This window comes from Lepidochelys kempii, chromosome 2 (assembly GCF_965140285.1).
Source record: "Lepidochelys kempii isolate rLepKem1 chromosome 2, rLepKem1.hap1, whole genome shotgun sequence".
Taxonomy (NCBI): Eukaryota; Metazoa; Chordata; order Testudines; family Cheloniidae; genus Lepidochelys; species Lepidochelys kempii.
The window spans coordinates 69,879,388-69,892,296 of record NC_136381.1 but is presented as its reverse complement, the minus strand read 5'-3'; the positions used below and the strand labels follow the sequence as shown (position 1 = coordinate 69,892,296).

Genomic DNA, 12,909 nt, shown 5'->3' with positions numbered 1-12,909 from the left:
CCAGAACAGATACAAAACTTGCAGACATATCTCCACTGCTACAATGATCAACACCTCCCTCCCAAACATTCAAGATCCAGGAGTCCTGCACATGCCTATCACAATGTGTGGTGTACCTCATCCAGTGCAATAAAAGCCTCAATAGTAACTATGTGGGTGAAATCAGACAACCACTACACTCTTGAATGAACTTATACAGGGAAACGATAGACGACAAAAACACCCTATCACCTGTCAGTAAACGTTTTTCACAAAATGAACACTCTGTATCTGACCTCTCAGACCTCTTCATCAAAGGAAACCTCTACAATCCTTTTAAAAGACGAGCCTGGGAGCTTAAATTCATAACTTCACTAGACACTAAAAATCATGAATTGAATAGAGAGACTGAATTTATGACTTATTACAACAATCTCTAATCCACTAACAACCCCAACCCCGCAGCAGTTCCCCCCTCTTCTTTTCCTTTTTATGAGTGGAGGGGTGTTAGCCGGCCACTTCAACTTGAATGGTCACTTGAAATGTCTGTTAACTACTTATGCTAAACAATCTGTTCAAACATTAGCTTGTGACACTCTGATTAAGTTTCCCAGACCCGAAGAACTCTCTGAAAGCTCAAAAGCTTGTCTTTCTCACCCACAGAAATTGGTCCAAGAAAAGATATTACCTCACCTACCTTGTCTATTTGTTATGTAATTATTCACTTGAGCAATAGTCACAACAGGCCCTTCCCTCCAAAGGTCAAACTTTCTATGGGAATTCAGAAGCTTTTCAGAAGTTTTTATTCTATTTGATGTCTATATATACACACACACACACACACTAGTATTGCCGATAGTAAAAAAGTTACAAACACAAGGATATATAATTGGCATTTGGTTTTGTTCAAAATAAAGTTACTGGAGAAAATTGGTAAGTGTCGTCCTTTACATAATCTAGTCCGATTCATTACATAAGGAAAGGATCTTATATACAGAATGCTTTGGAATCACTCAACTTACGTGTGATTTGGCTAGTACTACAATTATTCTTCTGTTTGCACTCCTGAAGAAAAACTCAGAAGAAACAAAACTGCTAGTTCATAAACATTTAAACTTTTATTCTGCATTCATTTCAAAAAACTTTTTCTCCCCCCATTCTTAGTTTCATTAAGGGCAATAAAATGTATCTTACAATTATCCAATAATGTGCACCTCCAGCCCAGTAAATAATTAAACAGAGCCCCTATAAATGTATTCTAAAAGTTCCTGCATTTTTTTTCCAGATAGGTACCTTCAGGATTCAATAAAAATAACTCTGGAATTTCAAGCTGCATTGTAGAATATTTAGATTTTACACATTCTTAAAAGAAATTGTCTGGATCAAAGAAAGTAAAACACATCCTGAAATCTAACCTGACATTTGCAGGTTAGGATACTTCATGGTATTTGCTATAAAATAATATCAATTAAGTGTCATTACTTGCAAAGAATTTTTTCCTCTCATCACATGGCTGAAAGATTTTTATGACCTCCAGTAATACAGTTTGCATGTTCATCTGAACTGTATCCACTTGGCCTGTGTAGCTTCTAAGGTCTTCCAACCATTATCTGCACTTTGTAAAGACTGATCTTGTCCTGATCTTGCATCAAGTCTCCTTTCAGAAGATGCTCGGAAGCCACCACCTGAGAGTCTACTAACCAAGCTTCAAAAATATTGTAACCATTCTTTCTTTTCACACTTCATGTGGTTCTCATCAAGAGAAATTTTGATTATTCTTTGAGGTTCAGAACCTCACCTGATTTCTTTTAGGTTCTCTCTTCATTCCAAAAGAAGTTCTAAAAGTTCCAAAAAAATGTTTAATTTACAAAGTATACACACCCTGTCAAGTAAAAAGATGTTTATAACAGAATTTTTGAACTTAACAACTCTCAAAAGATTTCAGCGCTCAGAACAGTTAACAGCTGTCCACCTGTGTTGCCATCTTTGACGATACCCTATTTTACAAGCACTACAAACAGCATAATTGAAATAATTTGTACAACAGCCTGACATACAGTATTCTGAATTCTTCTGTGAAAATCAAAACCAATGCCAACACAAAATGAAGTCCCTAACTTTTCCACCCTCTTGGCCAAGTAACACAACTCTACAGTGCACAACAATGTAATTAATTTTAAATTCCAATATTGAGTTGGAGTTTATAGCAGTGAACCAACATTTGCCCTGGTATGCCTGAGAAACAAGATTTTCACACTATGATCAAGGAAATCGGTGATCAAGTCAGTTCTGTGCATGATCAATGCTATGTTTTCACATACAGAAGTGATTTTAATAGACCCGACAGGATACATGGGTGCAATTACACACATTACTCTTGAAATAATAATAATTGGGGTTCTGGATACAGTGTGGTCACATCTCTCCATCTCAGAAAAAAAAATTCAGTTTTAATTACCACCAGTACAAACTCTTGCTATCAGTTTTCAAATTCTTCAAAACTTTAGTGTCATTTGATATCAGTACAGTTACATGCCAGAATTGTAGCCAGCTAGCATTTTTAATGGTAGTAAAAATGATCTTTTATTGAACTTACAGTAGAACCTCAGAGTTATGAACACCTTGGGAGTGGAGGTTGTTCATAACTCTGAAAAAAATGTTATGGCTGTTCTTTCAAAAGTTTACAACTGAACACTGACTTAATACAGCTTTGAAACTTTACTATGCAGAAGAAAAATGCTGCTTTTAACCATCTTAATTTAAATGACACAAGCACAGAAACAGTTTCCTCACCTTGTCAAATCTTTTTTTTTTTTTTTAAACTTTCCCTTTTTTAGTAGTTTACATTTAACACAGTACTGGTACTGCATTTGCATTTTGGGGGGGGGAAGAGGGGGGTCTCTGCTGCTGCCTGATTGCGTTCTTCCAGTTCCAAATGAGGGGTGTGGTTAACTGGTCAGTTTGTAACTCTGGTATTCGTAACTCTGAGATTCTACTGTATTCAAAGTGCACATAGAAATAGGTTAATTCTTCCTCTAAAGAGAAACACTTTCATATGTCTCAATATATTCTAATGTTTAAAAATCAGTCACTGTCAAGGTAAGGATTGGTAAAGACAAGCAGAACAAATACACTGAATCCAAAGGAACATTTGTTATGTTCTAGAAATTATTTCTGCTTTGATTTAATCAAGAAGCTCTTTGCCAAACTTTAAAGCCTGGCATGTCGTTACTCTGAAATCTACACTACTCAGTCTTTCTGTGGGTCAGATTTAGGCAAAAGTAGCTAGTCTCACAGCTACAAAGTAGATGCCAAAAGTTGCAATGTTTGCTTACTATGGAGAGTCTGAAATTACCAGTGCTCCAGTCAGCTGACTTTTTCTTATCCTTATTGCTACTATTTTTGAATATTTTCTTCAATTTATGAGAATTTTTAATCTTCCATTTATGTCTTTTGTCACATCAAGAAATGACAACATAGATGTCCTCTGAACTATTTATCTATATTAGGGGTACTCTTAAATATATGGGACAAAAATGTAAGGTATATTACATTCAGACAAGGCCGGGGGAATTAGAAGTTTGGTGCAAAATTTGAAATTCAAATACATTTTATCGTCACTTTCTGCATTGTAATTTGAAATCTCATCCTATTTACTGTTAAAATCTTTGCTTCACTGTCAGAATTGCAATGTATTAGTTTATTTTTAAAGCTATATTCATCAGACTATGAACTGGTGATTAATCAGCATTTTTATTATCTATCTAAGATCTTCCCCCAATTTCTAAAGTATGTCCAAGACCTTCCCATTTCTTCAAAAAACCTCATTAACAAAAGAGATCTACTACACCTACTTGTTAGTGGACATTAGACAATATACTCCTGGAGTAGTCAATCTGATCTCTAGTAATTAAAAATCTCAACATAATTTAAAATTTAGGAGAAATAAGAACAACTCTAGCTTATCTATGGTTTGTTTTTAAAAATATTTCTCCAGCTTTGTGATCCTGAGGAAAATCCCAGTGGAAGCTATCAGTTCTTTCAGAATATTTTCCAATTAATTATTTGTATTAGATGGGGGAAAACATCTTCACAATAATTGAAAAATATTTCTCTCCTCAAAAAAGTTTGGTTTTCCAGGATATTTTGAGATTGTTGAAAAAGGAGGAACATGTCACTGGAAAAGTAGATTAAAGTTAAGATGGTTGAAATGAAAAAAATATTAGCACATTCTGTAGGTTTGCACTGAAAATGATAAAGAAAATATAATTTGTTGCCTAGTGATTGGGATAATTTACTAATAATTTGTAACAAATTTTGGAAGGAAGAGTATATTTTTAATTTATGTATATCAGAACAGCAGGAATTTACATTTTGAATAAGAAACAAAACCATTTTGTATTGTTCTCTTAGTATTTACCAGCATTTTGCTCAGTTGTTTTTTTTACGGAATCAAATTCCAGTTTTACATAACAAGTAGACAAAATACATGGAAGACTTCACTAAGTTTCATATTGACATAAAGGCATACAAAAATATATGCATTTGAGTTTATTAGGTTACATTTACCAGTGACATCAGATCAAATTATTGGTAAAGTACATCTCTTGGTAATAACAAAACAGGACATGATTTTAGAAGCTTGTTCACCAGAACACTTGCTGTACTTCTGCCTTCACAAAATGCCTGCTCAACCAGATATTAGAGTCCTATATATTGTTTCATGTTTTAATTCAGCATATATAAGCCTTTACTTTAGAACCACCCCCATTAAGAAGACTCCCATAATTTGTCATTTTTTATTGAAACACTTTTCTAAAACGGATGCCAAACCATTCCTGCAAGCATTTAGAAAAAAGCGAAGGTGATGAGATTAGATTTCCTTGAAATGTATAGCTAGCTAACTTGGATGACAGCTGGCATAGCACACTTGTTTAAACTGAAAAGACTTCTATTAATCCAGCAGCTCTTGTAATTTCTGTAAAACAAAAGCAGACCTCACATTTTAAATATTAAGCTACCAGAAGAAACTCCCTAAACTTAAGTTTATGTGAATGTGAGATGAAGCCACGAATAAGTTATATGTATTATCAGCAATGTTCCAAATAAACACGGTTCATGAGTTTCAGGTGTTTAAAACTGCACTAAGATGACAGTGATGTGATTTGTCCTGGCATAAAAAATGTTGCAAGAATAATTTCCTTAGACGTGTTAATAATTAGTACACAATATTTAAAGGAATACTATTTAAGTTCCATTCACTTTATTCAAGTGCCTTTAATGAATATTGAGGTTTCAGAGAGTGAGCACAAGGCACACAGAACTAGTTAGACTTCAGTTTTCTTATGATAAGATTGGAGCTATGTACTAGTCATAATACTAATAGCATTAAGTCAACTTTTGATTTTTGTCTTTTCCTTTCCTATAGTTTATGACCCACAGACAGTTAAGATTAAAACCCTTTAACACCTTGATGTACAAGTACTGTAAAGACTTTGGAAGGCAGAGAATAGTTGATCCAGACAAACAAAAGGTCAGTAGGTTTTAATGCTGCAATAAGGCCACTCTGGCATTTAGTTCAGTAGCAAGCAGTGAGACTGTCCAATAGATATTAGTCATGTCACAGAGCCATGCTTCATGCTGCTCTGTTCTTAGTTACTCATTATCCCAATGAAGCTACACTGACTATGGCCCTTAAGGGGACCCATGAGTAATGCAGTGATAGAGGGCACAGGGAAAATGAAAATGATACAGAAAAAACTTCAGTACTGAATGTGAGAACTGGTGAGCCAAGAATCAAAATGGTGGCAATAGTTTATAATGCCCACAATACAAATGATTAAATGCCTGAGGGAGAAGGAAGATTGTTAAAAAGCTTTTTGCAGTCATACCTAACAGCTTCTTCCAAGACTTGATGAGAGATTTTGCTAAAGATGTAACCTCTTCATCTGTGCTTTGCTTGCGTATTGCATTCACTGACATTCCAATTCTTGTGGACTGCAACAGAAAAGGATATACATCACAATTTGTGAAAGACATTTAACAGATACAAAAAGCTAAGCTGCATTTTGACAATGCATGGTAAAAATCTAAGCATCAAGTCAGTTGTATCCCTATGAAGTTGACTGAAATTACTTTATTAAGTTGCAAATCCTTACTGAATTGATTTTCACAAGACATCCTGCACATTGATACTGATAAAACACATTAATAAACTTTTCTTGATAGGAGCATGCAATCAAGAAAAAAAAGCTCACTTGGAACAAAACGTATGTTTTATGGTTTAAGTGGTGGGGGGGATCATTCAATATATTAGATAGAGGTCCATTCTAAAACAGGAAAATAGAAATTGCGTCACTTGACGTTATCCTATAGAATGACTTTTTTTTTTTTTTTTTAACTGCTATGTTGCCCGATACACTTAAAGCTCCTTTGAGGCAATGTTAGTGTATTAGAAATCTGCTCTCACAGCACAGGATCCTATAATATTTCAGTACCCTTATTATTCACAAGAGTGATAAAGGCAGAGTACAAGAGATGGGACAACATGCATAGACATATCTATGAACATAAAGAAATCCACCTTTTCTATGAGGCTGTATGATGACTGATGTTCTCATTTTAGGGAGCCAAGAAACTTCTCAGGAACAAGTAATTTAAGAAACGTACATTTAAAATGTCAATAGTGTCCCCAAGTTTCAATATTTATACTTGTTAGTAATCAATGGCATATTGTAGCTGCCAACAGATAATTCCCACTGTTTTCCATTTTGACTGGAAAACTGTTTTTAAAAGGCCATGTTTATTGTCTGTTTCCTTGCCCTCAAAGACAGCTTAAGAACTATTGCTCAAATTTCCCGGAACAATTCATCTTCAGACAGACTACTGAGTATTTCAGCCTGAAAAGAGGAAAGTTAAAAAATTCTATAAGAGAGGTGTTTACAATGAAAGCTATTATGCAACCGAAATTACAGAAATGGCTTGTCAAAAATTAAAAATATTAAAATGATTTATAGATGTTTGAATAGTGTTAGAAATTATGAATTTCATAAATTTGATCAATTTAGTTCAGTAGATCTTGGGTGGGATTTTCACAAGCAATTAAGTAACTTCAAAGCACAAATCCCATTTACTTCCCATGAGATGTGCTCCTAAGTCACTTAGACTCCTTAGAACAGTTGCTTTCAACCTGTGGTCCGTGGACCACTGCGGGTCTGCAGGCTACGTCTAAGGGGTCCATGAAAGGTGACTAATGAAAATAAAGTTTCATGTCCCAGAAAAGGCATTCCATTTTTCTGATCAACCAAAAGCATGTTAATACCCCCACCTACAGGTCAAAGCCCAGAAGTGTTGTCATTATCACAGATGCCCAGTTTAGTGCCCTTTCTCAGGCTGCATCAAATGCCGTGCCAAGAACCTGCAACATTTGAATTCTGCTCAGTCACTTTTCAATCTAAGACTACTATGGTAGGGGTCTGCAGACCACACGTTGACTTTCCAAAGGGGTCCGCACCTCTATTTGACATTTTTTAGGGTCTGCAAATGAAAAACGGTTGAAAACCACTGCCTTACAAAATCCCACCCTTCGGCAAATAGCTTGGAGAAAAGCTAAAATATTGATGGAGAGGATCCTAAAATATGACAACAAAGAATTTTACAAACATTCTGTCCTTTGTGACTTATATATTGTATACACAATAAACTAGTTTACTAAAACTCCAAGGGCAACTGCCACCTACAGTGTTAGGAAGAGATTCTTCTACAATCCATTCCTTTTATAACTTAGTGGGTGGGGTATAATCTCAATTTAGCACAATAATTTGGTATTTCTTACTTTAATATACTCCCAAGTTATTCAGGGATCTATCGATGTAGAGGGATATTTTTCCAATTTCCCCTCTTCCTCCTGCTCCAAAACTGAAACATCTGCCAAAAAAAATTTAATACAGTTTTCTAATTTGATCTCAGATTACTTTCTGCTAAAAAAAAAAAAAATACCAACCTTGCTTATATAATGCTATCCTGTCTTTATTGCCAAATTTTCAGTTACTCTTACTTCGAGTCATTTAAGCCATTAATGCAATGTATATTTCTCATACTGCTTTTAATAGGCTTACTTTTTTTTGCATTCCTTTTTGTATTCTTGTCAAAGAAAAGAGACCTTCAAATATCTTAGGATCTAGCTGCTATGACTGTTTATTCTATTTAACCTTGTAATGGCCTGGTATTACTATTTTTCTTCTTTAAAGAGAAAATTAAGAGGTTTTTTTTTTATTTATATTGGAAGTGTTATATATTTGTTCCTCTACCCCAGGCCTTCCACCCAATCAAAATCCCAGTACCACATTTTTGTAAGCAACAAGGAATAGGACAACTGCTCAAGTTCCTAAGCAGGTGGTTCCTGCAAGGTTTTAGTAAAGGCAAGTCATCAAATAACCTCAGGCCTCAGAACTGGGAAATCTCTGACTTAAAAAAAAAAAGTAATTATTAAATTTTAGACTAAAGGAAATGAGAGGCATATTTGGCAGAGAAATGCGTTGGTCAAAATGTAGCATGATATGGCTTATACACAGCAGTGATCAAAATCTTAACCTATCTGGCTTGTTTCCTCAAAGTCTTAACAAATTAAGCACTTTATTACTTAACCAATGAAGTAAACTATCCACCGTGATTTTTTCCAAAGATATTCCAATCTTTATACTTCTTTGGAGGGAGTGGGGGGGGGAGAGAAATGTGGTGAGGAGGAGTTTCTTTCTTTTATAGATCCCATAAATGTCTCAGAAGGAGTCTACACTGCTACAAGCATCAGGCAAGATAGGAGAGGCAGAATCCATTGGACAGTGATAGTGCCATCCTTCCCTAAGAGGGAGCTACCTATCAGCTCAGAGAGCAAAGAACACTATATTATTTTGTTTGGCGGGTTTTTCCAGTATCTTAACCTTATATGTAAACCATAAGAAAAATCCATGATTAAGTAAAATCTGAAATGTTAGCTTAATATAAAGTTACAAGCAACAAGAAACTGAGAATTATAAATTATGTTTTGGCACAACAGATTGGCATTTTTGGCCTTAAAGTATGGCATTTCCTTCTTTGATAATTTAAGCCAATTTACCGCAATAGAGAGGTAAAGGAGATAGGTTAGCAATGTCCGTATCAGGTATGAAATCGATATTTCTTTGGAACTATGAATTGGAATCCCAGTCATCAATTTGTTTCATCAATTTTGATGCAGTTAAAAACAAAGACCATGCTTAATCCACATGGACCCTGAAGGTCTCTTGCACTAAGCGACGAATTTGTCCTGCTGGTTTTGGTCAAAGTTTCTCCATCCTACCTCAGGCTTTCAATCATGGCACTGTGCACCAGTTTATCTATATGGCCACCATCTTCCCACCTCATAGATGGGTGGACTCTGGCAGTAGAGGAATTTATACATAGTTTGTAAAGCACTTTTGGATCCTTCATACACTTCCATAGCTAATAAAATTCTTTGCATTTAGTATGTTAAGTGGCAAATATAAAACTTTTTAAAAATGGATGGTATTTTTCTGCAATGTTAACTCATCCACATTGGACGCATGTGGACATTTCAAATCCCTTTTCTGTAAAGAGTAACAATATAATTGATAAGTGTAGTCCACAAAATATACAGGATGTACAACGTGACAAGGCTAGAGCTGCCACTGAAACCTTAAAATTAATCAGGAAATGCAATTATCATCTGTGCAACCATAATGATAAAGTGTCATTTGGAGAGACTGCATTTTACGTACAACGCCTCTAACTCAAATTGTCACAGCGGCAGTGTGCACTGCAATGTCACAAAGGAGACAGGCCTTCATTAGACTCTGGTAAAAATCTTAGCTGCCTATTGAGTTTTTCACAATTATTATACATCCAACTATTTTAGCCCAAGAGCTTATTCACTGCTGAGTAACATGCAAGTTTCATAGTCCATCTGCTTTTAATCATACAAATAACGTGTGGAAATTCTTCTCTTAACAGAATAGGGAAAAAAAATTCAGCTTCATAACTCAGACACAGCTAGTAGGGTTTACTTTAAACTTACAACCAAGAAAAATTCATTTTTTGGCTGAAACTAGATTATCGAAAGCATTCTATTAAAGTTATAAGCAAGTAAAACTGAGTTGTACTTGAAACAATCCTCCAACCTTAATTATAGCACTTGTTACCAAGAGCTACAATTATTAAGTACAATGCCATTACTTTAAAAGTGTTGCTTCCTCATGGGACAATGCCAAGAGCTTTGCAGATTCTGGAAAATTTCATCATCAAAGATTTTTTTCCCCTCTCGATGAAAGATTACTTGTGGCCCAATTAAAGCCTAGTTTTCAATTAAAGGCATACCGGAAAATAGGTAAACCTCAAAAAGAGAGCTAGATTGTACACCACTCTCACCTCACCCAGATGCAAGGGGGAGCAAGGGAATATTAGGCTCCCTCACACTTTCCTGCATAGCTGTATAAGACTTACCCTATTCACAGACTTAGATACAGGGAAAGCAGGAAGGGGCTGCGTACCCGACATATTCCCCCTGTGAACAAATGCAGGGCAGGGCAAAACCGTGGCTCCACTCACTTATGATCTGATCGGTGGAGCTGACTAGATCCAAGAGGGAGAGAGCATGCTACACCTATAAAGGGTTGTAATAGGTTTCTCTCCTTCTTTAGTGCAAGAGCACAGCAGATTTGTGCCTCCAATATACATCTCTGAGACACCCTACTAACAGGCCGACATAGTTGATAAGCTGCCTTTTGCTTGGGCTGTGCCTCAATGCACAATCTTTCTAGCCCATATAACTGAAACAGAAAAGTTTTAAAAGCATCTGCAAGGGCTTGCTTCTGGACAAGAGCTAATCTAAAAGAGTTGCCATAAGTTCGTGTGGAGGAAAAGACCACATAGTAACTGTGCTTCCTTGAGATGGTTTGTCTGTGTGTATTCCAGTTATGGTGGTGCATGCAAACTGACAGAGTCAGTCTAGGTAAATGGGCAATATATTGTTTTATTATTTGCAAAGCAGCACAGGTGTACAGTACTTGACAGGCAAAGAGGCAGTTCCCTACCCCCAAGGTCTTGTAATCTAAATGAAACCTTTTCAACTGTACACTGATGCAAGGAACAGAGAATATTCTGGTGGACCTCAGATCTGAATCTAAGAATCTCTTAGGTTTTATTTTTGCCATTTAAAAGCTCATATTTAAAATATAACAGCAATGTAAAAGGTTTACCTGTAACAACTCAAGGGTCATAGGTATATTCTTAAGCTCCTTTAGCAAATCCAGTGCCCCAGCCTGTAAAACATGCATAAAAGTATTATTCAAAATATATTTTATTTCCTACACAGTTAACTTCTAAAATGTTTAGCAGAACACAAGTGATCTCTCTTTAAACTCCCACAGTATAAGTTTTAGTTTTGTGAAAGGTTCCAGATTGATAACTCTGAAGACTTAAATCCTATTTATCCACAGAACAAGCTTAGCACAAGAAGTGACACTGCAAGTTTCTCCGGACTCTTAACATCAATGTGCCTCGACCCCAATTCGGAGATGCTATCTTGGGGGTGAGAGCAGTTTAGTCCCACACCATTTAGTTTTTGGTCTCTCTATTAAGATTACCATGTACCGCCATTTATGGGAGTGGTTAAAGTCACATCAATACTTATACCTTGGGAAGTGGATTTACAGCAGACTCATTTCACTCAAGTTCCCCAGACAGACATCACACAGCAGCACGTTTCAGTCTGTAATGAACTGGGCTAGATTAGAATAAGCAACCTGAAGATGAAGGCTCTATACATCCCATTACCAATCCTTAGGTAACCAGTTCCTCTACTAGAAATATTTCTAACTGGAATTATGTTGGCATGGGTAGACTATATTTCTTTAAAGGTATCAAACACGGGTAACCAGATTACAGTATTTTACTACACACAAGTGTAGTTTTCCCCTTGGGATAGTGTTTATTTTTCTAAATCACTCAAAAATTCTGCAAGTGAAAAAAGTTGAATAAGGGCTTTCTTTCAAGCTATAGCTATCTGCAACCACTCTTATCACTACATTCATCTCCAATCTAATACCCAGAATCCCATGCATGTACTGCAAGTGGATCTTTCAGACAAAACCTTAAAATGAGGTTCTGCTCCTAAAAGTTATAAATTGCAGAGCATGGATCCATACTTGTCTTAATCCCACTAAATCAAATCTCATCAGTTTACATGTGAAAACTCTCTCTCTCTCCAATGGACAACACTGCAAACTCAACCTGGAATCTGAGTTCTTTCTGGTTCATGTATCACTAATGTAGATTCATCACCTAGTTCATTTTGTAGTTGATGCATGCTCCAGAACAGAATCTAATTCACTCAGCTATGCTGCACTGAGGTTAGACCTACTAACAGTTTAAAAAAAAATACCCCTAAACTTTAGTCAATACTGTAAGCAGCTATTATTCTGAATACACTGAGGAAGCAAGACTGACTGAATAAACTGTCACTTTTAGTCACACTCCAGGGGAGGGGGAAAAAAAAAGTTCTCTCTGAGATGCATGGACATTAAGGATCCCATTGCAGTTTTATCAAGGTTGGGTGTTTGCCCGCACATCTTGGACAAAATCTTCCCCTCTCACCTTAATGCAGTGTACTGTGCTGGTGGCTCCCATCCCAGAATGGCTACATTTGACTTGTATTCTATATACAGGCAAACTTCAGCTAACAAAATTGTGGTTAACTAAAGTCATTTATATTACCCAGTGATACTATATGCTTATGAGCTCTTAATTGGTGCTACAAAGGAACAGCATGCAAGGTGGATCCTGAGCAAATATCTCTGCCTAGTCTCCCCTGGTTCCTAACAAAGGAGAACTCCAGTCCTGTGAAGTTTAGAAGCTCTGTATTGTTGAAAAGAAGGT

The 12,909-nt window shown here is 36.1% G+C and overlaps 1 protein-coding gene across 2 annotated transcripts in view; it reads right to left on the bottom strand.

Annotated features, from left to right (window-relative positions):
- The window catches only part of TCEA1 (transcription elongation factor A1), a 60,703-nt gene that overhangs the window by 31,040 nt on the left and 16,754 nt on the right, over window positions 1-12,909 (bottom strand). The window contains exons 1-3 of one of the 2 annotated variants that reach the window (XM_073331156.2): window positions 11,232-11,294; window positions 7,814-7,905; window positions 5,871-5,976 (exon numbers count right to left, since the gene is read on the bottom strand). In XM_073331156.2, the coding sequence (XP_073187257.1) occupies window positions 5,871-5,961 (91 nt within the window). In that variant the 5' untranslated portion in view covers window positions 5,962-5,976; window positions 7,814-7,905; window positions 11,232-11,294. Of the gene's footprint in view, window positions 1-5,870; window positions 5,977-7,813; window positions 7,906-11,231; window positions 11,295-12,909 lie in introns of those variants that run through there. The other variant, XM_073331154.2, reaches the window with a different exon arrangement.